At 50.1% G+C, this 25,690-nt stretch overlaps 11 protein-coding genes across 11 annotated transcripts; 7 read left to right on the top strand and 4 right to left on the bottom strand.

Moving 5' to 3' along the window:
* The first annotated feature begins 448 nt into the window (after positions 1 to 448).
* BGZ61DRAFT_454196 (uncharacterized protein) lies at positions 449 to 2,140 on the top strand. Its single transcript, XM_046246175.1, has one exon. The coding sequence runs from the start codon at positions 504 to 506 to the stop codon at positions 2,022 to 2,024; it is 1,521 nt and encodes a 506-aa protein (XP_046102580.1). The 5' UTR covers positions 449 to 503; the 3' UTR covers positions 2,025 to 2,140.
* Positions 2,141 to 3,082: 942 nt separating this feature from the next.
* On the bottom strand, positions 3,083 to 3,610 carry BGZ61DRAFT_355603 (uncharacterized protein; the record flags this gene model as incomplete). Its single annotated transcript, XM_046240717.1, has 1 exon — positions 3,083 to 3,610. A coding segment is annotated over one exon (528 nt), but the record flags the coding sequence as incomplete, so codon positions are not given.
* Positions 3,611 to 3,898: 288 nt separating this feature from the next.
* On the bottom strand, positions 3,899 to 5,272 carry BGZ61DRAFT_479307 (uncharacterized protein; the record flags this gene model as incomplete). Its single annotated transcript, XM_046249093.1, has 3 exons — positions 3,899 to 4,348; positions 4,390 to 4,430; positions 4,471 to 5,272. The coding sequence occupies 3 exons, from the start codon at positions 5,270 to 5,272 to the stop codon at positions 3,899 to 3,901; spliced, it is 1,293 nt and encodes a 430-aa protein (XP_046102578.1).
* Positions 5,273 to 7,190: 1,918 nt separating this feature from the next.
* BGZ61DRAFT_494947 (FAD binding domain-containing protein) lies at positions 7,191 to 9,566 on the top strand (the record flags this gene model as incomplete). Its single annotated transcript, XM_046250814.1, has 2 exons — positions 7,191 to 7,206; positions 7,879 to 9,566. The coding sequence occupies 2 exons, from the start codon at positions 7,191 to 7,193 to the stop codon at positions 9,564 to 9,566; spliced, it is 1,704 nt and encodes a 567-aa protein (XP_046102577.1).
* An 825-nt stretch (positions 9,567 to 10,391) lies between these two features.
* BGZ61DRAFT_392778 (uncharacterized protein) lies at positions 10,392 to 11,376 on the top strand. Its single transcript, XM_046242853.1, has 3 exons — positions 10,392 to 10,515; positions 10,564 to 11,114; positions 11,163 to 11,376. The coding sequence occupies exons 1-3, from the start codon at positions 10,446 to 10,448 to the stop codon at positions 11,316 to 11,318; spliced, it is 777 nt and encodes a 258-aa protein (XP_046102576.1). The 5' UTR covers positions 10,392 to 10,445; the 3' UTR covers positions 11,319 to 11,376.
* Positions 11,377 to 11,384: 8 nt separating this feature from the next.
* On the bottom strand, positions 11,385 to 11,748 carry BGZ61DRAFT_454194 (uncharacterized protein). Its single transcript, XM_046246174.1, has one exon. The coding sequence runs from the start codon at positions 11,717 to 11,719 to the stop codon at positions 11,480 to 11,482; it is 240 nt and encodes a 79-aa protein (XP_046102575.1). The 5' UTR covers positions 11,720 to 11,748; the 3' UTR covers positions 11,385 to 11,479.
* Positions 11,749 to 12,264: 516 nt separating this feature from the next.
* Positions 12,265 to 13,030, top strand: BGZ61DRAFT_547793 (class I glutamine amidotransferase-like protein; the record flags this gene model as incomplete). Its single annotated transcript, XM_046255373.1, has 2 exons — positions 12,265 to 12,589; positions 12,642 to 13,030. The coding sequence occupies 2 exons, from the start codon at positions 12,265 to 12,267 to the stop codon at positions 13,028 to 13,030; spliced, it is 714 nt and encodes a 237-aa protein (XP_046102574.1).
* A 470-nt stretch (positions 13,031 to 13,500) lies between these two features.
* Positions 13,501 to 15,109, top strand: BGZ61DRAFT_392772 (uncharacterized protein; the record flags this gene model as incomplete). The annotated part of the gene is made up of 2 exons (XM_046242852.1): positions 13,501 to 13,560; positions 13,644 to 15,109. The coding sequence occupies 2 exons, from the start codon at positions 13,501 to 13,503 to the stop codon at positions 15,009 to 15,011; spliced, it is 1,428 nt and encodes a 475-aa protein (XP_046102573.1). The 3' UTR covers positions 15,012 to 15,109.
* Positions 15,110 to 17,591: 2,482 nt separating this feature from the next.
* Positions 17,592 to 19,649, top strand: BGZ61DRAFT_454191 (cytochrome P450 monooxygenase). Its single transcript, XM_046246173.1, has 5 exons — positions 17,592 to 17,765; positions 17,844 to 18,641; positions 18,742 to 19,056; positions 19,137 to 19,303; positions 19,410 to 19,649. Exons 1-5 carry the CDS (start codon positions 17,685 to 17,687, stop codon positions 19,564 to 19,566), a joined length of 1,518 nt encoding a protein of 505 aa, XP_046102572.1. The 5' UTR covers positions 17,592 to 17,684; the 3' UTR covers positions 19,567 to 19,649.
* A 1,111-nt stretch (positions 19,650 to 20,760) lies between these two features.
* Positions 20,761 to 22,122, bottom strand: BGZ61DRAFT_454188 (uncharacterized protein). Its single transcript, XM_046246172.1, has one exon. It carries the CDS (start codon positions 22,041 to 22,043, stop codon positions 21,048 to 21,050), a length of 996 nt encoding a protein of 331 aa, XP_046102571.1. The 5' UTR covers positions 22,044 to 22,122; the 3' UTR covers positions 20,761 to 21,047.
* Positions 22,123 to 23,832: 1,710 nt separating this feature from the next.
* BGZ61DRAFT_355621 (major facilitator superfamily domain-containing protein) lies at positions 23,833 to 25,604 on the top strand (the record flags this gene model as incomplete). The annotated part of the gene is made up of 5 exons (XM_046240721.1): positions 23,833 to 24,012; positions 24,069 to 24,213; positions 24,267 to 24,444; positions 24,500 to 24,936; positions 24,991 to 25,604. 5 exons carry the CDS (start codon positions 23,833 to 23,835, stop codon positions 25,602 to 25,604), a joined length of 1,554 nt encoding a protein of 517 aa, XP_046102570.1.
* Between the last annotated feature and the right edge of the window lie 86 nt (positions 25,605 to 25,690).

Here is a 25,690-nt window from a genome sequence, read left to right as displayed (position 1 = left end):
AATTGACCATTCGAAAAAGACCTTAGGTGCCGTACGTTGCTGTCATTTCAGAAACTCCGTCCTCGCTCAGTATTCAGAATAGGACAGATGTAGATATTATCAACACTTGGCGACACCAGGGGACGAGGTAGGGATGATCCGGGTGGCGAGGTCAGTCAGTATTGGAATAGCACTATATAACCCTAGAATATCTATTCGCCGGTGAGATCCGGCTATTCTTTTAGCTACTTAACAATTTATACCTGTAATACAAGTAGAAGCGAATATTTGACAGCCGAATTAAGGCCTTGTGGATCCTGGTCCAAGTAAGGAGCCCGCCCCACGTAATTCTTATCATAGCCGATACAGGGGTCGTAGGCACCCTGTTTTTAGGCACGTAGCTCGGTAAAGTAAGGCACCTACGGTATAAAACCGCTCCCATTCCCGCAAGATTCTGCAACTCCTTCCACGCAACATAACACTTGACATCTGTTCTTTCTCAACCCTCATTGATTTTTCTCATCATGGCTTCTTCTGACTCGGAACTGAAAGGCCAGACTCTTCCTGTTCGTGCCAAGGCGGCCGCCGAACAAACGCCGCCGCTGCTTTATTATGGCTATGACGAGTCCCAAAAGCTGTACTCGTACGAGTCGCTGCCGTCTCGAGAGGAGCACATTTTGAATGAACTGAAAGGGTGCTCCGAACCGCTAAGATATTACATGAGGATGAGGATGCCCCTTAAGCTAAGCCCAGGAGAGAAACCTCTGCCCTGTCGCGAGACGCCAGGCGAGTTCGAAGACATCAACGCATATTTTTCCTCCCAGATTCACGCCCTTTTTAACGCCCTCAAAGCCCATCAGGATTCAAGCGCCGAAGCCGACAGACAGCCACTGCAGCAAGATGGTTCCTATCTCGAAATTGAAATTGAGCGTCAATCCTACGACATCTTTCCCGTGTGCCTGCATCGCGATTTTCACTCGCGTCGTCTCCATCTCAGCGATGCAGCCACGCTACCTTCACTGCCGTACTTCACCAAGTTGAGGTTCAACAGCACCGGCAGTAGCGGGATTGAACACGTTCGTCCAGTTTCACCGCGAACGATAGTAGAGTGCATAATACGACTCCCAGATCTGCAAGAGGTCGATTGGCCCGGCCTCGGTGAGCGGACACTGATCGCCTACGAGTCGCCTTTTCTGCGCATCTACACGCGTGATTGGGAGGGTCTGTGGCGTGACTCGCGCCACGAATTTGGCCGGGCAGTAGACGAACTCCGTGAGCAGATCCCCGTGTCGTTGAGAAAGGTCAGGTTCTGGTTTTGGGAGCGCCGTTACAGCTTCAGTGATGACCAAGCCGTTCCGATGCCGGATCTTGTGCACCCCGCCGACGAGGATCCCGTATCAGCTGGGCTTAGCATCATGGCGCCGTACCTCGAGGAGCTTGATCTACGCGCTTTTCTGACACCCGCCCTCTTCAAGGCCCAATGGCTGCGCATGCGTCGTCTTCGCGTTGAATTTCATCCCTGCCGACCTGACGGACGCTGGTACTTTGTCGGGCCGCGGGGCGAGAATCCCAACCCAGACGGCTACAAGGTCACCGATGAGCATTACCCTCCCACGGGGCCGAACGAGGCGGATAAGGAGTTCGACGAGGATTGGGAGGAGAACTGGGTCAGGGATGACCTCACGCCCGACATGTTCCGTACGGAACCGCTGGCAGAGCAGATCGAGCCACTTCTGTCGGCGTTTGCTGTGGCGTTGAAAAGCATGCCCGCCCTCGAGGAGGCAGAGCTATTCACGCATGTGTCCTGGAACCCGTCGACAGAAAGATTGGACGAGTACGGAGATGAGGCGCCCTACGATGCCGAATATGGTGGTCGTAGATGGGGATTGAGGTACGTTCCCGGGAAAGACGGTGTTGAGGGGATATTGGAATGGCAGGTCGGATCGTGGAGACCGCACGAGGGCGTTATGGAGTTGTTTGAAGATCTAGGTGGGCATGGTGAACTTAAGATGGTTTGGAAGGAGTTTAACGGACTGGAACCTTAGGCATTTTCTCTGTTTCTAACTGGGCTTCTTTTTTTAATAATCGGAATCAGCGGGTTAAGACTGAGGAGTGCATTTAACACACAGACTTGCCAACATTTATTCAGCCATTATCGAAGGGTTCACTTTTCAGACCGCCAACGCAGTAGACGTATCCCAGCTAGAAGTTTGTAAGGAAATCTTCGCTAACAGCAGGATTCCACATAAAGAATTGAGCTGTTGAGATGGCGGCGGCGGCAGATATCGAGTCGCACGTTCCACCATGTTCAACGACGTCCCACTTGTTGCAATCCGACGGCTGTCCCTCATGCGTCTCGGCCGGAGGCGTGGGCGCGCCCGACGCTGTCGACGGAGGTGACACCGTAGTCGTGGTGACGGAGCTTTCAGCTTCGTCCGACTTCTCCAGATACCAATGGAAGCATGTAAGGCAAAGTCGGGCATCTTTAATTCTTTACTCATTCCACACTGGATGGACTTGGCGGGCAGAAACATGATTGTAATTTACCGTTTGAGAATGGGAGGCTGATGATGGTTTTACAGGACGAAGGGCTGAGTATATAGCTGGCAAATTGAGCGGGCCTTGGGCTGGGCAACTGATAAAGATAAAGTATCTACGATGCGGGAGTATTTACTCCGTTGACTAATCCACCTGCGATGGAACATAGCGTGTTGTAAGTAGGTATGTACAACCTCAGCCGCACTAGGCAGACAACCTGGCAGCCAGCCTAAATCTTGGCACCGACTTTCAGACCCCACAGGCTTGATATTTACTCGCATCATTAATGTAACGCAAAAACCACCCTTGCTCGATCATCTTTGCTCGATTATCCTTGCATCTTGATTAATATTAGTCTTCAGAGAAGGGTATAGCTGGGTCTCTACTCTTATCTCCGGAGTGGCCCATGAAACTATATACACAACGCTTCGACTAAGAAACGGGAGCATGGTACCTACGACTGGAGCCTGACGAGACCCCGAGTTCCACGATTGGCCCACATCCAGTTCACCAGCGAGCACTTTCAATACATACAACTAGGATTACTACTACGACTTAATCTCAGCTACAAGGGAGAGCCCTCCGTCCTTGAGCCCCTACCTACGGGCACATACATTGGCATTGAGTCCTCCCACAAACTGTCGGTCAACATACGCTTGTTGGAGCCATCCGCATCCATCACCATGACCTGGCCGTAGGGCTGAAACGTGTTGTCGTACTGGGCTGACACGTCACGGAAGCCGTACATGCCGCTGCTCCACAGGATATGGCCGTCATACAACCCCACCACGTGGGCATCGTTTACCAAGCTATCAGTCACACGCGTCAGGTCGGTGCCGTCTGGCCGGATAGTCATGATGTCGAAGCGGTCCTCGTACCAAACACTGGCGTACTCTGATGTCCAGTTAACCTGCCGGGTGAAAACGATGCGCCCGCCGTCAGGGGACCATCTCGTCGTGTTGTCCCAGCCCCATGTCAGGCTACTTGTGTGGCCCGTCGTCAGGTCGAGGATACGCAAGCCCAGCAGAATTGTAGCCTCCCAGTCCCATAGGCGGTACACCAGCTTTGTTCCGTCAGGCGAAAAAGACGGAAGCCAACATTGAGCCTGCCGCCCATTGCCGTTAGGTTGGAAGGCTTGTCGTGAAGAAGTTCAGCGCTTTTATGCTCGTAGATACTCAGCAATGTGCGACTTTAATGGAGCGCAGCGTATGTGCCAAGTTAATATATTCAGGTAAAAAACACTATCCTGCGTCAACAGGAACAGTAAAGTAAAGTTGTATTTTTATCTCGGAGAAAATTAGAAAACAAAGAGTGGCCGAATAAAAGCACTCTAAGAGAGATATAGACTTTTTATTCTGGTTGTGATACCCGACAGAAAGAATCATTTGTGTGACAAAATAGCCTCTGCTGCTTTCTCACTGAGCATATAGGTTGCGAGAACGGGAAAGGCCCCTGGGGACCTAGGGAAAGCACTCGCGTCGACGACATGCAGGCCAGAAACGCCGTGAACACGGAAGTCGGAGTCGAGAACAGCATTCCGGTTATCCTTATGACCAATAGCACAGGTTCCAGTGACATGATGGCCAAAGCTATTCTCGCGAATGAAGTCTTCGTCATTTTTAACAATAGAGCAGCTGCCGTCTGTATCAATCGAGCCCGCGCAAGGGGGCCAGGTGATGTTAAAGGGAGCAACCGGCTGCTGGACGCGGTTGAACACACGGCGGCCCCAGCAGATGAATTCCTTCATGGCGACAATATCCTCGTCGGCACCCTCGTCGGTAAAGAATCGGAAGTTGATCTCGGGTGGAACAGTTGGGTCACTGGAGCGAAGCTTGAGGTATCCAGCGCGGTTGCTCCCATACATATGCACACTATGCAGCCCCCAAGTGGTGGGGGGATCTTGCCATGACTGACTGGGAGTTGCAGGCTATAGACCGCGGAAAGCAAACGGACCGGAGAAGATGGCGATGTCGCGCTCGTCAATGTTGGAATGGTTGGTCTTGAGGAACGTTACGTCCGAGTTAAGGCCGGGCTGTGTATACGGTCCCTCTCCCTGTAGCCAGAGCTTATAACAAGGATCACCAGGGGCACCCCATGTACACTGCGAGCGAGGGAACCCGGGGGCTGCGTCAAAATTGAAGATCTGAGATGCTTCCCCGATGACAGCAATTTCATTATGCTCTTGCATATTAGCACCAACTCCCGGAAGGTCGGCAACAACTGGGATATTAAGCGTCTTGAGGTCAGCACCCGGTCCAATACCGCTCAGCAACAGCAGCTGCGGCGTGTTGAACGCGCCGCCACTAAGGATGACTTCTTTCTTCGCATATACCTGACGAAGGGTTCCTATATTCGACGAGTTGTAGCGCAGATCGCCCTGGTAGACACTTTTACCTTCCAAATACTCTAGCCCTATAGCTCGGGGAGTCGAGCCCTTCTTGGGTTTGTTGAAGATAATCTTGGAGGCATATGAGTTGAGCTTAAGGTCCAGAGGGTACTTCTGCCTGCCTTTTCTATCAATGGTGTGTAATGTGTCAAGAACGCGATCCCTCCAGCTGTAGCGACCCCATGTGTTGTTGGCATGAAAGGATAGCCCTGAGAGACCGGTCATCTGATCCCCGTCAGAGCTGAGCATGTTGGCGTCGGTGCTTAAGAGCTGCCGCAGGTCTGCGGGATTTTGGCCAGCCTCCGCCGCCATGCATTCGAAAACCTCGGTTGCCTGAGGGGAGGCGAGGAATATACTGCCATTCCCCATTATCGTCTCAAGATATCCATCGAAGCCGTGTCCCGGAGTTCCAGGAGGAAGGTATTAATGGGGAGATTTAATAATCAACAAGAGTCTTAGGAACGAGCATGTTTACTCTACGAAATAGTTAGATGCAGCGTGGGAGCTATAGCTGATATTGTAGGACGCAAGGGCTAAATCATAATGGACAATCCGTCCAGAGCTTTTCACAGGTACTCGAGTTATATCCAATAAGCGAAACGTCCGGACAGAAGACTATTTGAGGTAAACCCAGCATCTGGCCTGAAAGAACAAGAAGAGACAACAGAGTCATACAAGCCCCCCCGTTTTCAACTGGGGTAAAGTAGGGCTCTCATTGGGTGTACAAAGGCCTTATGTGTGGCAAGGGTAATTAGTCGATATTATGGCATAACGGATTTCATAACCTAGCTTCTGGACTCCCGTCTATGAGCGGGCAATATTGCTTTGAATCCGTGGGGGTTGAGACCGAAACGCGAGACCAAAGTCGCGAGATTGAAGTCGCGAGACCGAGATCGCACCCTGCACCGGTCGTCTTACAGCTTCGGCTTCAGCCTCGGTCTATCCGAAGGCCGATGCTGCTTTGTAATCGGGCATGGGCGCGAGTTCTCCCGCCGACTCCTAGCTATGTGACGGCAGAGGTAGACTTAGCAACTACACGGACCAGAACAGGCTAGCGTTCCGGTTGAGCAACTATCTACTTCCACACAATGCTCCCACCTCGACAAGTAACAACACTCTGCAGTCGGTGCTACTCTATGAACGAGGAATTTACTGGAGGGGATATAGACTGAAAGGAGAAGACTTCGGAAATAGGCGGGAATAGCAATCGGCCGCGCCGCATTCTAAATATAATCCAGTAATTTAAGAATATTTAAGCTTAGCTACAAGACCCCAACCCTCAGCGTCAAGCATACATACCGCTACTCTAATCGACAAATCAACAAGTATGGTAGACGGAGTCTCAGTTCGGCATGATTTACGACGGAAGGCTAGCCTAATTTGACCTAGCTCTCCTAGACAATGCGACTGACCAAGGACGGATAGTCGAATTCGACTCAGCTTTCATGGACAATCTCCTTGACAGTGGAAGTGCTTGTGGAGCAGTTCAGGATTTCCCTACGTTGAACAGATACCACAATTGCCATAGTCGGCTCGGCTATAGATATAGTATCCGCTAACTGAGTTGTGTACCGGCTGAAATCCGATTCGTTTAGGCTACCCCACAAGCACTTTCCACGATCAATGAGATACGATAAAAGACCCGGCCACCCAAGACTTATAATATGATCGTCGGAACATTTCAGGTACCGAACTACCCTATACATCTGCCGTGACAAAGGATTCCGGCGGTATCGACAAGGAGCACTATGCATAGCTCCAATATATATCTAGATGCCTATTACTCTCCCCCCTCGAGCAGAATCCGCTACTTATAAGGGGTCTGTCTCAGGGAGTACCTTGGGTGGTGGTTTTCTACTCAAGGTGATTGGCACAAACCCAAAATAGCGAACATCTTCCATAATAACCCAGAGCAGGGCATTTGGAGTCATCCCTGTTCACCTATTTTTTAATCAACTACGGCCTTGGCAGAATCTAACCTAAAGATGCCTGGGAGGGAAGTACACTAACCGAGCAAAGACGGTGAGTAGATTGTGATTACCGGGAAGCGGTAGGATTGGAATGGGATGCTTCATACGAGGGATGCATATATACGCGTATACGAGAGCAGGGTTTATTTAGCCAGCGTATCGGAAGCTCTCATGCCGAGAGTTATTCATAAATCGTCATAAAATATTATACAGGCTTTTGGCGGTCTTTAAAAGGAGAGGTTTAATCGGTGTTTGTGAGCTATTGCCGTGTTTCGAATTCCGCTATTCAATCCAAAATCCCCTCACTTCGCATCAACATGTCACAAGAAGAAAGTGCTGGTCTCGTTACCAGCCCGACTGGCAATCTTGGGAAGTCATTGCCAAGCAGTTTTCTCATGAGGTTCAAACGTCACAAACGCAGCCTGGTGTTGTGCCAGGGAGGACAAGCGTGCTAACGCAACGTGTTTCCAGGGACGCTGCTTCTTAAGCCAAGGGAGGAGGGAGGACGGGCTGCATCATGTTCAATAGCAATTGGCTGGTGGCTTGAAGAGGAGGTGTTATTCGTCGATATTGAAGTGCCATCACTGGTTGCTATCCTTGCATCCACTAACCCTATGGAGTAGCTACTCCGCTTAAAGTGGCATCTTCCCCAGATCAGAAGATCGCTTTGGCTTCGAGAGAGATGGTGGGATGCTCGCTTTCGCTTTCGGGTACGGGTTCCAAGAGACGTCCGTTCTTTGCGGGGAACCTTGACCAGTGTCTTGATTACTTATTTGCTTTATGGCCTTGTGATATGTGTGTCTTATATATGTTAATCTAGTCTTTGAGGAAATGGTGCGCTCGTCCACTTTTGAATATTGCCGCCCTGACACTAATTCGCAATGATTCTACCCAGGACCTGCAGGCCGTGTCCAAGTGCACTTGTTTTCCAGTCCTCCATCAGCAGAACTCGGCTATGGTCTAGGCCCTTGTCAGCTACACCTCGATTCTTCGCTTCCACGCAAGCTCTACGCGAGACAAAGTTCGACACGGAGACAGACATCCTCATCGTAGGAAGTGGTGGAGCCGGATTGACAGCCTCCCTCCGCGCCGGTTCCCTCGGTTTAAACTCCATCGTCATCGAGAAAGGACAGAAAGTAGGCGGTTCGACAGCTTATTCTGGAGGAGGATGCTGGGTGCCCGGAAACTCAATCGCCAAATCCCATGGCGTAAACGAGAACCGCGAGAATCTCTTGAAATACATGGAACATGGCATCATGCAGCACGGCGACCCTGGCCCAGCGTCATCCATCGCTCGTCGGATGGCCTTCATTGACAACGCGCCACAAATGGTTGACTTCTTGAAAGACCAGGGATATCGGTGGCATTTCACGCAACACTATCCAGACTACTACCCCCATCTGCCCGGAGCCAGTGAGACCGGCGGGCGCACACTCGAGCCTGAGTTTTTCGACAAGAGAAAGCTGGGCGATTGGGCAGATTGGGTGCTGGCGAGAGACGGCTACATTCCGCCATTTCACATCTATCAAGCAGCTCGCTTGACGAGGGCAATGTCATCTGTGCGAGACTTCTTGTACGCAGCGCGACTCATGACACCGGTACTTGTCAGGCGCGCATTGGGCCAGAAGCAAGTCGGTCTGGGCCACGCCCTCATTGCACAGCTTCTATACTTGAACAAGCAGAAAGAACGGGAGATATGGCGCAACTCGCCGCTATTGTCGCTCATTTCTGGACCTAACGGCGCCATCATTGGGGCGACTGTAAAGCACAATGATGCAGTACGCACAATCAAAGCTCGCCACGGCGTCCTCCTCTGCGCTGGAGGCTTTGCGAGGAACAAAGAGCTGCGGGAGAAGCATGGACGCCAACCCGCCAGCGTGGAATGGACGAGTGTGCCTCCGGGTGACAACGGAGACGCCATCACAGCAGGTGTTGATGCCGGCGCAGAAACGGCGTTGCTGGAGGAAGCCTGGTGGGGTCCGACAATCCTGGACCCTGTAATGGGTAATCCTCATTTTGCCCTTTCTGAACGTACTCGGCCATTCTGCATTATCGTCGATTCGGCTGGGCAGCGGTATATGAACGAAGCCGCAAGTTACACGGATACGGGCCGTATCATGTACGAACGACACAAAGAGGTTCCGGCAGTGCCTTCGTGGCTGATTATGGATCGGAAGTACCTTGACATGTACACACTAGGCTCCCTACCGCCTCGGAATCGAGCTAAGGAGAAGAAAGCAGAGGAAGCGGGTCGTTTGTTCTGCTCAGAAACACTCGCTGGTCTTGCCGAGAAAATCGGCGTCGATGCTGCAGGGCTAACAGGTAGTATTCAACGGTGGAATGAGATGTGTGTCAAAGGCAGAGACGAGGACTTTCACAAGGGCGCAAACGCCTACGATCAGTTCTTTGGAGACCTCAACATCAGGCCGAATCCAAACATGGGACCCGTTGAGAAGGCTCCGTACTACGCCGTCAAGATCTATCCTGGAGATCTAGGTACGAAAGGGGGCCTGCTCACAGATGAATTTTCACGAGTTCTCAAGAAGGACGGGGCTGTTCTGGAGGGCTTGTACGGGGCTGGGAATACTACCGCCAGCGTTATGGGAAGGGCTTATCTAGGAGCCGGGTCGACGCTGGGTCCGGCTTTGACCTTTGCGTATATTGCGATTAACCATATGGCGTCAAAGGGCTGAGCAGGGGTTGAATGTATTTTTATCTTGATGGCTATATCCTTTTTTTATTAAAGTTTATAATTTCGATTACAATTTCACAATAGGACCTATTTAGAGGAAGATATCCGTGCAGAAAATAGTTCCTCAAACCAGTTAACAGTTCGAATATTAAATCACAAGGGTTGAGCGATTATAAGTCTCCAATTTATCTTTCAGTATTATTACACATACCCTTATATTTTATGCTAAAATAATCACTTCTATCAATTCCGATATGCTTGTACGAATAATAATAATATGCTTGTACGAATAATAATAATATGCTTGCACGAATAATAATGATATATTAATCACGCACCAAACCTTAATCCGTCTGACTAAATATTAGCCTTTGACTGTACTAGGTAAATAGCCTGTATTATTCATATTATTAATAGTGTTTTTTTTACTGTTAAGCTTCTAATCCCCCCTCTGGGTATGTCTGTACCAAGGCACCCCAACCTCTTGATATCGAGAATCTATCAGTTCTCGAATTACTGCTCTTATCCTATAAAAATAGCAATAGACAAGAGGGTCTTGATCTAATAGTTTTGTACGGCTTAGAAGTATCGTCAGTTAAGCCCTGGCATTCAAAAGCGTGCAGTGGGAGTCTGACAAATGAATAGTAGACTGAGAGTCGGCAGGATTTATTACCGAGGGCTAGCCTAACTTGACCTAGCTGTCGTCGGCAATGCAATTTACTACGGAAGGCTAGCTGAATTGGACTTAGCTGCCATTGACAATATGATAAAAGGTAAGCCACCCAAGTCTTGTCTCATGCTCGGACTTCTCACTTCACCGACAACCGAATCCTTAGTAGATCTTAAGCTACAGTCCGAAATCAAGAAGCAGCGACACATTATGTCCACGAAAACAGTTCCATCCGAGACTCAAGACACCATGAATGTTCTCATCACGGGGGCTAACAGAGGTATTCTCTTCTTTCTTGTGCAGTTTACAGGGCTAATTGTTGCCTAAGGAATTGGAAAGGCTCTTTTTAAGGCTTGGGCATGTAGGCCCAACCACACTGTAATTGCCGCAGTACGGGGCCCTGATAGCGAGAGTTCTAAAGCGCTGCATTCCTTTGCCCTTGGACGAGGCAGCAGAGCCATACTGGTCAAGATCGACAGCGCCTCCGAGGCAGATTTCCCTACGGCTATTGAAACCCTCAGATCGCAGCACGGCATTGAAAAGCTGGACCTAGTCATTGCCAACGCAGGCATCTCAAATTACTTTGGAAAGGCGACCGTTACCCCGGTTCAGCAAATGCTGGATCATTTCACAATCAACGCCGTTGGCCCCCTGCTCCTTTTCCAGGCCGCGTCGCGTCTGCTGTCGGCATCACCAACGCCAAAATTTGTCGCCATCTCGTCTGGCGCTGGGAGCATTGGCGGAATGGATAAACTAATGGTCGAGAACACGGCCTATGGCTCATCCAAAACAGCGTTGAACTTTATCACCAGAAAGATCCACTTCGAGAATTCGTATTTGATTGCGTTTTCTATCAATCCTGGCTGGCTGCAGACAGATGTGTGTTTTCTGCAGCATCACATAGGGGTTCGTGCTAACCGTTGATAGCTTGGAAATCATGCAGCCCAGAGCTCGGGTTTGCCGCAGGCTCCCGTTGCCGTAGAAGATGGTGTGAACGGCATAGTTAACGTCATTGACAAAGCGACGAGAGAGAAGACATCGGGAAGGTTTTGGTCTTGGGATGAGCAGGAACTTCCATGGTAGCGGTAAATGCGAGTAGAGACTGTTCATTGAGACATCATAGGCGCAAGTATGACATGATTTCACAAAAGGTCTCTTGAAATAATACCATTGACTAGCCCCTTGCATTTGCAAGCTTGCCACAATCAAGCATCATACCGGGTTCGCAGACCCGATGAAATTCCTCAGTGCAGAACTTCGCCAAGGAGGAAAATGGCCTGCTTGTTGCTGAAGTTCGAGACATCTCCCATGATTTCCGCCACCTCAGGCCCAGCGAAGGCGGCCTTGACTTGGCCCGCATTGTCCCAGTTGACAACCGATCCAAAGGCGTAGAGGGAAGGCGAGCCATCTAGCCCATCGATGAATTTTGTGGCTGACCAGCTGGTGACACCGTATTTTCCCCAACGCTCCTGAATCATGGGCATGTGCTTTGTGAGGTAGTAGTCGATGTCGTATTTGGCGTCGGGCTCATTTGGGAAGACGACGGTGACGGTGAAGGCCATTTTGGATGTAAATTGAAGATGAAAATATTATTTTGTATGAGTAATGGAGCTTTGAGATGAGGATGAAGATATATAGCGAATGATACGATCGTGGTTGTAGATGAGAAGTGGTTCGAGACACTTGACTAGGTTGACGGGAGTTTATACCAATTCACATCTCGGAAACGCCGACATTTTCGGCGTTAAATGATTACGTGGTCCTTACCTTAAGTCCGACGGTAAATCTTGATCCACAAATGACTTCATTTAGGGCCATGATTTGGCTTGGCTAGTCAAAGTCAAAGTTCTGTGAAGCGATGCATCGTAAGCACGGGGGCCCTCCGCATACGCCCAGCTCCGAAAACCTTCGGTATTAAAACGAACGCTCTTCCCGTCTTATTTTGTCGTGTATCATAGCTTCGAGTCAAGCAACATCTTCAATATCCTACAATTTGAATAGCCACCAGCGTTGACCGCATCCATCTACCATGTCTGCCAGACCGAAGCTGCTCGTCGTCCTCACGTCTCAGGATGTTCTCCCCACGCGGGATAATATGAAGACTGGTTGGTATCTCCCTGAGCTAGTCCACCCATACAACGATCTCGTCTCTCATGTCGATATCGTCATGGCTTCCCCGAAGGGAGGCGAGGCCCCGATTGATCCCTACTCTATTGAGGACTCCAAAGGGGATGAGGCATGCCAAGAATTTTTGAGAGACAAAGAGCACCTCTGGAAACACACCATGAAACTCGAGAGTTTTCTAGGTCGGTCTTCCGACTATGCTGGTATCTTCTTCATCGGTGGCCATGGCCGTAAGTCCGCTCGTACCCCCTTCCATTGCTGAGACTAACGTATCCACAATAGCCATGTTTGACCTCGCCGTGGACACCACATCACACGCGCTGGTTCGGGAATTCTACGAGTCAGGAAAGATTGTCTCAGCTGTCTGTCACGGCCCTGCGGCCCTGGTCAATATCAAGCTCTCGGATGGGACGTATATGGTCAAGGACCAGGCAGTCACGGGGTTTTCCAACGCCGAGGAAGATGCCTATAAGTTCACCGACGCGATGCCTTTCTTGCTTGAAGATGAGCTGCGAAACCACGGCGGAAAGTATGAGAAGGCGGATCAGTTGTTTGGCGTCAAGGTGGTTGTTAGTGGGAAGAGCGGGAATCTTGTGACTGGACAGAACCCGCCCAGTGCTGGAGTTATCGGTAAAACTTTGGTGGAGGTGATTCAGAAGCTTCAATCCTGAGCGATAGAGATAAAATTCCGCTCAAGCAGCTCGAAATTGAAACATTGACGTCTTGAATCATCTAAATCTAGGTTGTTTGCTCCACAGGAGCTGCATGTGTAGTCTGCCATTAAACCATGTAGCTGTCGTAATTATTCCCACCAACTAAGCTAATCGGGCTAGCCTTACGCAGTTGTCACATCGTTCAATCTACTCTCCACGAAGCTATGCCAAGAAAGGGACTCTTCCCCACCAAGAAGGCGGTAAAGTTTCTTCTCTCCAAGCTTCCAACTGATAAGCGCTTGACCCATCACGGAATGGGCTGTTCTAAACTCCGGATGGGTTTCCTTTTCCGTTACAAGTGGCCTCACCTCCAATTCAGCAGATCGCTATCATCCAGATTCAATCCACTTCGGCCACCTCCATCTTTTCATCGGCGTTGTCTCGCCAGGTACAAGCTACGCCAATAAGAAGGTCCTGAACCAAGTACCATGGTGAACAGAGGCCGGCCTTCTAAGGACTGTCTTCCTTGTAGGAAGCGGAAGCTCCGGGTATGGCGTGGTTGACCCTTACCCCCACCTCCTAGGAGGAGAGTACATCACCTGTCCGAGGTTCGCTAATGTAGAGATTGCAGTGCGACTTGAAGCTTGAAAGCTGCGGTCAGTGCCAGAGAGCCAAAATCGTGTGCCATGGATACCGGAATCTGCAGGACTTGGTCTTCCGCGACGAGACGGATGCAGCTAGGCACAAGGTTTTAGCCCGCTCGAGGCATTATCCCGCTGAAGCATCCTGTCTTCCCTTTTCCTTGTGGGGCCTGAGTATGGACATGACTACATGCTGTCGAGAAACCTTCTTTTCACTGTATCTTACAGGGTTTTCACACAGCTATACCTCTCTCGTCACCCTCTATACCCAAGCTCCAGCCACGGGGCACCTCGCGTGCAGTGTCGACGCAGTCAGTCTGGCCTTTACAGCTGTCCAATTCGAGAGCCAAGAAATCATGAGCTTCGCAAAAAAGAGGTACGTGGCAGCCATTCAGAACCTGGGTCAAGCTTTGCGAGACCCCAAGGCGCTCGAGAGCAACGAGGTTCTGCAATCGGTCTTGGTCCTGGATGTGTACGAGAAGTTATCCAATCGCGAAGCTCACACACGGCCTTCATGGATGAGCCATGTCCAAGGAGCAATGTCGCTGGTCGCAGCGCGGGGATCCTTGAACTTCTCCAACCCAATCGCTTGCCAGCTGACCAGAAGTGTGGTCACAACACTAATCATCAGTTGCGGAGCTGCCATGGTCCCAGTTCCCGAATCCATAATATCATTACGCAAAGAGCTCGACGTTTCTGGTGTGGACAAAAAATGGGACTTTATGGCCATACTACTTCATATCGTGAATCTGAGAGCCGATGTCTATCACGACGGAGGTGGCGACAGGACCAGGGTCGTTGAGAAGGCAAAGGATATTGATCGAAATCTAGCAAGCTTGGAGAAGACGCTACCGGAGTTTTGGAAGCCCGTAGTCGTCCTAGCGGCCGACAACCATGGGCTACAGCTTCTCGATGGGCAATACGACGTCTACCCCAGCCATTTTGCAACACAGCTTTGGAACACTTTGAGGGCAATGCGTCTAGAGATGGCCAAAATTATCAAAGATTATCATCAGAGTTCCGAACCTGATGCCTCTGAAACCATCAACCGTATTTCACGGCGAATATGCCACACGGTGCCCCAGTTCATCCTTCCAGGGGCCAGACCAGACAATGCAGAACCTTTCTCATCTATACAGAAGCTCCAGTGCAGGGCTCTGCTGGCGCCACTTTACCTCGCCGCGTGTGTTTCAACAGACACGCATATCCAGGAATGGATCTGCAATTCCATAGACTATATGGCAGAGAAGGGGAACATCCGGGTAGCCAAAGATATCACCGATATGCTTAGGACAAGATCAGATATCGACTATTGGACTGTATGGGCGATGACGGGGTGTTATGCAATGACTGCATGAGAGCAGCTGGGTTATTGAATAAACCACACGGACCTTCGGTGATTTCTGAATCTACCCGAATGTAGTATCGCTGCTAGGGCGCTTGCGTCTCTATGGTTGTTCCACAGTATCCGGGCGTGACGGAAAGACTCGTCACCGTTACTCACAGCTGTGGCCAGAATGCCCGCCAACCTTCCCGAAGGCTACCCTATTAGGTAAATTTAGTATCTTACCGCAAGAGCCAGCTCGGAGCTATCTGAGTATTTCTCGAGCTGGCCTCAACGATTATATAAAGCCGCCATCCATTCCATCCGAATGCAGATTGCGCGACCAAAGAACGCTCTGATTCCTCGAGCTTACGACACAAATTAACCAGGTCTTCTCCATACAAACGTGTTCTCTTGGTCGGCGCCACCTCTGGGATTGGAGCTGCATTGGCAGACAAGTTCATCCTCGAAGGCAGCAAAGTCATTGCCGTTGGGAGGGCCAGGAGAGACTTGATGCTTTTGTCGAGAAGCACGGAACGGTCAAGGCCAGTGGCGTAAGATATGACGTCACGGACACAGCTGGAATGGATGCATTCGTCAATGGGTAGTTGGTTCTAGTAAATATACTTATTGTGCTGGCACAATTCTGACCCAATTGCAGAATCGTGAATCAGTATCTCGATCTCGATTGCGTGTTCCTCAATTCTGGAACACAAAGCCAAGTAAAGCTGTCCAAAGCTACAGAGGTTTACCTGTATGTCTTCCATCAAGAAATGACCACCAACTTCACCAGACTCGTGGATCTATCCATCAAGTTCCTCCCCCATCTCCTGAGCAAGTCCTCCCCAACTGCCTTGATTATCACGGGTAGCATACTTGCACATGTTCCAGCCGCCACTATGCCCGCATACTCTGCTTCTAAGGCGGCCTTGACCGCGTAAGTAGACTGTCTGCACCGACAGAATGTGGGATCTTCTACAAAGATCATTGAGGTCTCGGCTCCAGTTGTACAGGGTAGGTCACCCTTCATAGGGCATGTATTGTTTCCACATCGGATGAAACTAACTATTCAAAGCCGAGCTTCACAATTAGATGGGACTTGATAGGGGCCGGTCTTTTGGTATGCCTGTTTCTGAGTTCGTCGAAAAGGTGTGGCCACAGCTTGCGGATGGATTAGAGCACCTTATTATGGGCGCGATTGGGTCTGAAGAATCATTTTTGGGAAGTGTCAAGAGTCGCAGGAAACCCTTTGAAATCTTGTCGGGACACCCCTTCAGTCACTGTTAACTGTGAAATGTTTATTATAAGTGACCAACTAGGAAAATGTTTAGGTAGCTACAAGCTTTAAGATAGTTCCGTGCGATAAGGAACCTTGGGGAGCGATATCTTCACGCCATGTCCATAGTTGAGCGGCAGTGACGGCGGAAGCTGGGACAGGGCAACTCCGCGGCCGACACAGTCCATGTTTCGTGATTTTACAAACGTGTAGGGATCGGCTGTGGCTGGAACTATATGTCTCCTGACTGCCCGGAGCACACAGAACCTCTCATGCGCACTCATACTATCGGCATACTTCCAAAAAGTCTCGGCGCCGTACCAATCAGACCGTGACCAACCACCAGTTCATATGAGCATGTACTCTAGATACTCAGCCATGCTGGAGGTTGGTAGCTTCACCTCTTCCAAGTCATCTCGCTGATGATGCAAGATGGTTCGCGTTGCTTCCCATTCATGTGAAGGAGTGAAGCCGCCGTCCCCGAGGTGTACATCTGCAAAGGCGGCGCGCCAAAAAGCGGAGATGAGCGATTGAGTGCTAAGTGGAAATAACTGTTCTTTGTCTTTCACATGATCGGGATGAAAGCCCGACTGATCTCGGACAGAGTGTGATGGGGATGCCGCTGACTCGGTGAAAGCAGCGATCGGCATTCTCCACACTGGTGGGGAATCTCTTGGTAGTAACTACTTCGGGATTATATCAACTTTCAGGAAGTATCTGTGCTGGAGATCAATACAAAGGGAGCAGGTGGTGGACGGCGGGTGGTTAATCGCCGTGGGCCTTTGTTATCGCCGTCACCCGTCGCAGTAGATCGCCTGATAAATGGCCTCCACTGCTACCATGACCCTCATCTTTGTCATTTTCGGCATCACGTTTAATTTGGATGCGACGTTGAAGGAGATCATCTACCTGTGGGAATGAGGCTTTGCCCAGTGTCGCTTCTCCTTTGTCCGGGTCCGCGGACTTGAGACGCCCGCGGGATTTGGCAGCCACCGATCTCTCCGAATCTATCTCCACCAATGAATCCATCCAACTGCCGACGTAGCCGGGCTATTTCCCGAGTAAGGGGTATGCATGTGCGGGCCCAGCCGCTTCGGCTTTGCTAGCCGCAGTCTGCCGCCTCTAGAATTGTCCTTGGCAGTTCCATATCCCCAGTCCATGTATATCTATGCCTTTCTCGTCATGCAGGAAGAAATCATGATGGAGATTGATCGGTCTTAAGGCACCCGATACCGATGCTGATCTCGGAGGTTTCATCTCCGGCATTCGTAGTTGTAATTGATATAAAGCGACCTCACTCCGCGGCTTCTAAAATATTTTGATTTCCTTGAGCTTCATCATAGCTTCCATTACTACGGCGATACAATCTCTTGCGTCGAGCAGTCTGCAATAACTTCCAACATCTTGAACGAGTCCGACACACGTTTCAACATGGGACTCCTCGCCCAAAACATCACGCCACTTCCTGAGATGCATTTTGCTACGGCTTTAGCGTTGCTTTCAATTGGACTGGTATGCTGGACACTCCAAATCCCACGGGCATGCCCCTTCCCGTGCATTCACCTACTAACCGCAAATCTGCCACTTCAGGGAGTTGGATACTTCCTCCTGACCGCAATATACAATGTTTACTTCCACCCCCTGCGGAATGTCCCTGGGCCGAAGCTCTGGGCCATGACACTGATACCCTATACTCGCATGTTCCTGTCCGGCAAGGCTCTTCGGGAAGTGCTGGAACTTCACAAGGCTTACGGCCCTGCCGTGAGACTGGCGCCCGGTGTTGTAGCCTTTAGTCACCCTGATGCAGCCAAGGAAATTCGTGGCCACCGCAAGGCAGGTATGGGAGAGCACGGCAAAGACCCAAAGCACCTTGGACCCCTAGGCAAGACCATTCTTGGCGCGGATCGGGCAAACCATTCACGATACCGGCGATCCTTGGCCCACGGCTTTTCAGCCCAAGTCATGCTTGACCAGGAGCCCATTATCAAGCAATACGTCGACATGTTCATCCAAAAGCTTCACGACGAAAGTGCTGGCGGTACGAAACGGGTTGACATGGTCCAGTGGTTCAATTATACCACTTTTGACATCATTGGCGATCTAGCCTTTGGCGAGCCCTTTGGCTGCCTTGAAGAATCGAGGTATCACGGTTGGGTGTCGCTTGTTTTCTCCAGCATCAAGAACCTGACATATGTAGCTCAGCTACAACGCTTTGCTCTCATTGGTCCTCTGTTAAGGAGGTTTGTTATACCCAAGACTCTGGCCACAAAGCTCGCAGAACACAATCAGCTCTCAGCAGCCAAGGTGTCCCAAAGGCTGGCGAGGGAGACTAACCGCCCAGATTTCATCACAGCCATGACGACGAGACGTGGTTCGTCCAAGGGGGATGTAAGTAGCTCAAACATATGATAACTGGGCAGCTAGCATATACTATATACGCTAGAGGAGTCTCAGCTGATTAAGTGGCCGGCGACTGACTGAAACTTAGGAGCTTACCTTCGATGAGCTGGCGTCACACTCATCACTACTCATCACTGCCGGTTCCGAAACAACAGCCACTGCCCTGTCTGCAGCAGCGTATTACCTAGGAACAAATCCGCGAGCGCTGGCCATTCTTACGGAGGAGGTTCGCACGACGTTCTCCACCGAAGGAGAGATCGACTTGCTTAGCGTGCAGAAGCTGCCTTACATGCTGGCCGTGTTAGATGAGGCTATGCGCATGTATCCACCCGCACCAGGGGGTCAGCCACGGATTATTTGCGAAGGAGGCGACGAGATCATGGGCATGTATATGCCTGCAGGTGTAAGTGGTCCTTATATGGGCGTGCCTGCCTGAGAAATGCGTACGATCTCTGACATTGCAATATTTGCGTTGATTCACAGACAAAAGTCGAAGTCTGGCAGTGGGCTACACACCATAACCCAGCGAACTTCACCAGACCAGACGAATTCATCCCCGAGCGTTGGCTTGGGGACCCGCGTTTCGCAAACGATAAAGTTGAAGCGTTCCAGCCGTTTTCGGTTGGCTCGCGGAATTGTATTGGGAAGAAGTGAGTTGATAGCCTATCTGCAATTTCCAATGCCTATTGGTTTTAAGGATACCCATTACTGTGGTTTCTGATGTGCGCTAACTTGACTCTTTTTACATCTGCACAGCCTTGCGTATGCCGAGATGCGTTTAATACTCGCCAGGCTTGTGTGGAATTTTGACATCCAGGTCGCCGAGGAGAGTAGGGGTTGGGATGACCGGAGCGCATTCTACCTCCTATGGGAGAAAGGCCCCATGAATATGTACCTAAAGCCGAGAAGCTAGTATTTTTAAAGGAGAAGGATGAAGATCGTGACCAACGGTTGGTTACAAGGGTGCTAGGCAAATATTCGCAAATATCAATGAGAAGAATTAAATAAGTAGTGACATAATACTTGGGTGAAGTTCGTAAGCAGACCAAATTCGCAAAGCGCCAGTAGTTGGTCGTATTGACGACGTTCGTGTTGGCGGTGCTATCCAAGATGACGCAGACGCAGGAATGGTTAGAAAACGAGCTAGACGAAGAGAGCACGCCCAGCTTTCCGTTAGATAAGGAGGCGCTGAGTTATGACGTACCCTTGCTAGAACGTCATGTTTCGTCCTTGATTAGAAGGACCCGATGCTCCCGTTTCCGTGAAAGGTGATCGACTTTAAGTAACGGTCCCTATTATAGTAGGCGCCTTGAATAAATTAGCTAGACGGAGGAGTGAGTGGGCGTGACAGGCACGGCAACATGATAATACCTACCCTGCAATATATACCATTTGGCTTCTTAGGAATTTCTCCTTCAACTTTCACATCCTTCCTTGAGCCCTAAGTTCAAGGTTTCGTGGGCCTTAAACATTGTGGGAGTTCGGCGAAATGGAGACAGAAGCTCAAATCTCGTCAGATAATGAGGCAGGGTTACAATAAGCTGGATGTTGTTGATGTTTCTATTTATGGGTTCTATTGAATTGCTTATGGGTACTGTCTGATGTCCTGAGGTAACCACGACGTATGCGGGCTAAACAACTGCCACCTTGGATATTCAGCTGGGATGTGGTATGGACTCCCTTGGGGAAGGAGATTAATGTGAACCTGAAATTGTTGGGAAAATAAGGAACTGGACAGTTTAAACACTCTCGTGACTTGGCTCGCCAGATAGTGTTCTATTGAGTTGCAGATGGGAATCGAGTAGTCGCATTTGATGAATCACAGATCACTAATACTGTTAGCGGGGCCAGCCTCATGTTCGCCCTCAGCACTAGAACCTGGTCGCCTGCATAATGGAGCGCAGTTGTCAGGTCTACTTGAAGCAAGGAAGTTGTTGAAGTTATGCGAGATATCATGTAAAGTATCAAGAGATTAGGGTGCCCTAGTACACATACCCAGAGGGGGGACTAGAAGCTCAAAAGTAAAAAGAGAAAACACCAACACTAGTATCAACAATACAGACTACATACCCGGTCTATTTAAAGGTTAACAAACAGTACACTTAGACAGACTAAGGTTTCTAGTCCAACTGATTACCTTTCCCAATACCTCAATGAGCTGCAGTAACAGCTGCGTCTTGAAAAAGCTAGATCTGCTGGAAATCATGCAAACTATAAAGTGAAATTATTTTGCGCAGGAGGAGTCGTAGCATTTCTGCTTCTCAGTGTAATAAAGAGTTGAGTACGTCTAATCTATTTTCTAGACACTTGCGTCTTTGAGATCCACTTTCTGATACCTGTTGATGAAAAAAGGGGCAAAAGAAGGTCTATTGAACTCATGAAGAAGTTTCCGGCCTATAGATAAGGTCGAAGGAGTTCCTGGGTATGGTCCCAAATCTTTGCCTGCGCCTTTTCTCGAAGAGTATGCATGACCTTTGCATTCGGAGTACAGTCACACTTATAGTTGACCATAAACAACCCATTCGTCGGCTTCTCCAGCGAATTCACACCTTCCTTGCCGTTCCATGGTACACCCCGACCGCCATATGCAGCACTGGTGCTTTGGAACAAATGCCTCTGTCCAGACTCCTCATCGCTGAACGAAAATATGCGGATAAGGGGCTCAAGAATAAGCCAGATGAACCAGGCCATGATCGAACCCGGGTCTACTCCCCTCCATACATTTCCAGTGTTGACCCACCCGGGCCAGGAGTGGATGAAGGTCACATCGGGGTTGTCGTTGGCCAGCTTTTCCAAAGACGTCGTATTCATCGTTACGTATTGCAGCTGAACCTTCATAGGGCCAAAGTTCTCGGGTTTCTTCAGGTCCAAGTCGTCCAAGAGGATAGTCGTCTGCTCTAGCCCCCCGCCCAGAACGCTGACGACCTTGGGGGCTTCTGCTTTATTCAGAAGAGGCAGAAGATGATGAATGAACAGCATTCGCGAGTAGTATGCCAAGCTCTGAACCATTTCCAAGCCCTCGGCAGTCTCCTGGCGTGTGTTGAATGGTGCGTATCCCGGGGTGAGGAAGAGTAGGTCGATGCGTGACTCCTTGCTTTTGATGACCTCGCAAACTCTCTTTGTTTCGGCGAGCAGCGAGACCTCGCCTTCGGTCCAAATGACTTCCGCCTTGGGGTTGATGGCCTGTAACTCCAGAATGAAGACACGCGTGCGCTCCTCGGAACTCTTGCGCCCGACGAGGTAGATTCTGACGCTTGCGCCTGTGGCGACCAAGGCTCTCACTGTGAGTTGTCCGATGCCTGATGTGCCGCCAACGAAGACGGCGACGCCTGGGGCGGTGGCATCGTTGATGAGGGCGTTGGAGGCCTTTATTTCTTTGAAAGAAACCATTGCGGGTGGTGGAAGAGAGAAGTTGAGAGCAGTTGAGACTCTTCTCTCAGATTTGTGATCGGGTCAGGTTTTTAAGAAGGCGAGGCTGACGGGAGAACAGCCTTTTTGTTGCGTAACACATGATAAAACGGAACAACGCCACCCCGCAGCATCGGGTTTCGGGCTTTTTCAAACGCCGTGCTCACACTCATCATGTGATTCTTTGTACCACAAACTGTCTGTCTCACTGCGCGTGCTAAAAGTATGCAAGGCCGGGCCAATAATATTGAGTAGGAATACTGCGCTGATTCATTGTTCACGTGGCTGGATTACGAGGTGCAGTGATTTCCTGAGGTTCGTTCACTATACACTCTGATGAAGTGAGAGGAAAACCCGCCGCGCATGCGAGGACAGAAAGTGTGTAATGGACGACATGCAACAGTGACTTGGTACAATAGGAAAATGGATATTAGCGAGTAGATAGCGCACTGCATTGCGATTAGAGAGCACGCCCATCGTATTGCGTTGGAACTCATGGGTATCAGCAACGCTAGTTCGCCACGAGCACACCGAGACACCCTAGGATTCGCCATTGGCAAGTCCTTCCTGGAGACAAGGTCGAACACAAATGGCGACGGCGGTGCTCCTCTCAAGTACCGAAGTCGAAGAGGAGGAGTGTTCTCCGTTAGGAGAGTAGTGCTCTGCTGTATGGTTGTATTGAGCGCTGGTGGTGGCCTGCTACTCTGCGAGGGGCTCCGTGTTGGGAATGATGCTGTCGGATATTTGAACGTTGGAGGGTTGAGTTGGTGTTGGAATATAACAAATAGTAAAATTCCGAGCAACGATACCTGAGCGCGAGCTCTTTATTGCCTTGTACGCTTGTGACTTTGCGCTCTCTGAACGGGAGTAGTCCTCAGCTTCAGGCTCAAGAGGTCCATGCCTGAACTGACAATGACAACCGAGAACAGGGCCTTCACGGGGGAGGGCTCCGACAATTTTACAATGACATCTTACCGGGCAAATACATTGGTGATATGTTTGCCATAAAAAGCAAACAATCAGCTCATTCGTTGCCCAAGCTAAGCCCTGTGCAAGGTCTCAAACCTTGAGACAAATGCACACCTGCGTTCTCTCAGACTCTTGCGCGAAGCTGATGGATCTCGTCCTTGAATAGAAATCCGAATTACCACAAGGTAGTAGGGCCTTGAATTGGTGACTCCGCTAGCTTGGCGAAACACGTCGAGACGAAGATAAGTCACGGGGAGCTTTTTGTCTTGGGCGGAAAGGAATACTAGGGCTACTTGCGCGATCTGCGTTACGGGATAGATATGTAGTCGGCATGCAGCCGTCACGATGCCAGGGTACTAGCCTGGGGCAGATATCCGATGGGTTATTTCCGTGATCTACACGAGATGATCTAAGAAGAATAGTCCGCGGCACGTTATCCGCCGCGACCACCTTAATGCAACGCTAAGTTTTCCGCATCATAGGAATGCTACATCGGATAACCTAACGCTTGTTATCCGTATCACGAGTCTAAAACACGGCCTCCTCATTTGTGTTTCCGTGCTATGATACGACTAACCCCGCACTTGGTGATGACATGTCCACCCGGGATGTTGCCTCGACCAGGGCTTTCTGGGGTAAAGTAGCAAGGGTTGAGTAGAAGATGTGACAGAACCAGAAGGTTTCTGGGTATAAGACGTCGCCTAGTCCTGTCAAACGCCGTCTAGAAAACGTCACAACGCCATTCACCACCTGGGTCCGGCCTCTGAGATTCCAACATTTTTTTGGCACCTTCTGGCCCACCATGGCTACCAAAAACTCGATCGAAAAGAATGACCTTGATCTCGATCACAAGGTCTCTCATCTTGAAGGTGCAGCCGAAGTAACCGAAATCGGCACCTTTCGTGTCTTCGGCCTGGATCCAGACGATGCCGATTTCTACACGAACTACCCCGAGGAGAAACGCAAGAAGGTCTTTCGCAAGGTAAGAATGCTTTGGTCCTATGCAAGCGAAGCAGCAGAGACTGACATCCTGCAAAGGTCGATGTTCGTCTCATCCCTGCACTAGCGATCTTATATCTGATCTGCCATATCGACCGTGCCAACATCGGCAATGCCAAGATCGAGGGCATGGTGGAGGACTTGGGCATGAGTGGAGTGCAATACAATACTGTTCTGGCTATCTGTAAGGGATACTTGATCAACGCCCAGTGAACATGCTAATACTTCACACGGCAGTCTTTGTCCCATATGTCCTATTCGAAGTCCCTAGCAACATTCTACTCAAGAGGTTCAAGCGTCCATCAATGTACCTCGGCATTCTCACCACCTGCTGGGGTACAATCATGACCTGCACAGGCTTGGTTCAGAACTTTGGCGGTCTAATGACTACTCGCGTGCTATTGGGCATTTTCGAGTAAGTCTTTTCGTGTCAATGCTGTCTTTTTCTCCACTAACATGTTGAACTATAGAGCAGGCTTCTTCCCTGGTGCCATTTATCTCTGCTCATACTGGTACATGCCCAAAGACTTGTCGGTTCGAATCTCATACTTCTACTGCGCAAGCGCCTTGTCCGGTGCCTTTTCCGGCCTGCTCGCTGCTGGTATCGCTGAGATGGATGGCGTCGGCGGCTATGAAGGCTGGCGCTGGATCTTCATCCTCGAAGGCCTTGCTACCATTCTGATTGGCATCGGGTGTTTCTTCCTACTGGTAGACACCCCCGCCCTATCTTCGCGTTGGCTAGAGCCTGAGGAGATCCGATATCTCGAGATTTCAATGTTCATCAAGCAAGGAGGAGGTTTCCACGAGGAGAATGCTGTCAAGTGGAAGGATATCAAGATGGTTATAACAAACTGGAGGATCTACGTGCAAGCTTACTTCCTCCTGTGCCAGTCGGCACTTTCCTACGGTACAACTATCCCAGACAAGCCTACGCAACTTCGCGCTAACTCAAAGGGAACAGGCATCAAGTTCACACTCCCAACCATCACCAAATCTATGGGTTTCAACAACACTGAAGCTCAGCTGACTTCTGCTCCCCCTTATGTTGCTGCTGCGATATCAGCTATCGTCTTTGCCAAGATTTCCGATCGCTTCTTCTGGCGAATGCCATTCGTTGTAACCCCGATGGCAATTGTTGCAACAGCTTATTCCATCATCATATCACTGAATGGAGCCCTTGAAGAAAAGAAGGCCGTCGCTTACTTCTCCGTGGTCCTCGCTGTTGTCGGCATCTATCCTATCCAAGCCGCAGCAGCCTCTTGGAACGCCAACAACATTGCCCCTTCTTCGCGACGAGCAGTCGGTATCGCGCTGATGAACTGCGTTGGAAACTGCGGCGGCATCATTGGCAGTTTTATGTACCTCGAGAGAGAGAAGCCAAAGTATTACACAGGGTTTGGTCTCAGTTTGGCTTTTGGTGCCACAGGATTGATCGTTGCGCTTTTCCTCGAATTGAGCTACAAGATGGAGAATGCGCGGAAGGCCAAGATTGCTGACGAGGCAAGAATTAAGTACACCGAGGAGGAATTGTTCGAGATGGGAGACAGGTCTCCGTTGTTTAAACATGTCCTGTAAGGATTCCTGTTGCGGAGAGGTAGACAGCTTGATGATGGGATTATTGCTATGCGCATTCGAATACCAGTTCTCGCCACTATTGCGAC

The sequence above is a fragment of the Ilyonectria robusta genome (genome assembly GCF_021365365.1).
Source record: "Ilyonectria robusta strain PMI_751 chromosome Unknown BGZ61scaffold_13, whole genome shotgun sequence".
Classification (NCBI taxonomy): domain Eukaryota; kingdom Fungi; phylum Ascomycota; class Sordariomycetes; order Hypocreales; family Nectriaceae; genus Ilyonectria; species Ilyonectria robusta.
Note: the sequence above shows the minus strand (reverse complement) of the source record. Positions and strands in the feature narration are given on the sequence as shown.

Bases quoted from the DNA above. Each gene is read 5' to 3' on its own strand.
- BGZ61DRAFT_454191 (XM_046246173.1), top strand. From the start codon at position 17,685: ATGGGACTCCTCGCCCAAAACATCACGCCACTTCCTGAGATGCATTTT. The intron at 17,766-17,843 runs GTATGCTGGACA...CTGCCACTTCAG, and splicing joins CGTTGCTTTCAATTGGACTG to GGAGTTGGATACTTCCTCCT. The intron at 19,057-19,136 runs GTAAGTGGTCCT...GTTGATTCACAG, and splicing joins GCATGTATATGCCTGCAGGT to ACAAAAGTCGAAGTCTGGCA.
- BGZ61DRAFT_454196 (XM_046246175.1), top strand. From the start codon at position 504: ATGGCTTCTTCTGACTCGGAACTGAAAGGCCAGACTCTTCCTGTTCGT.
- BGZ61DRAFT_392778 (XM_046242853.1), top strand. From the start codon at position 10,446: ATGTCCACGAAAACAGTTCCATCCGAGACTCAAGACACCATGAATGTT. The intron at 10,516-10,563 runs GTATTCTCTTCT...TTGTTGCCTAAG, and splicing joins CATCACGGGGGCTAACAGAG to GAATTGGAAAGGCTCTTTTT. The intron at 11,115-11,162 runs GTGTGTTTTCTG...AACCGTTGATAG, and splicing joins CTGGCTGGCTGCAGACAGAT to CTTGGAAATCATGCAGCCCA.
- BGZ61DRAFT_454188 (XM_046246172.1), bottom strand. From the start codon at position 22,043: ATGGTTTCTTTCAAAGAAATAAAGGCCTCCAACGCCCTCATCAACGAT.
- BGZ61DRAFT_454194 (XM_046246174.1), bottom strand. From the start codon at position 11,719: ATGCCCATGATTCAGGAGCGTTGGGGAAAATACGGTGTCACCAGCTGG.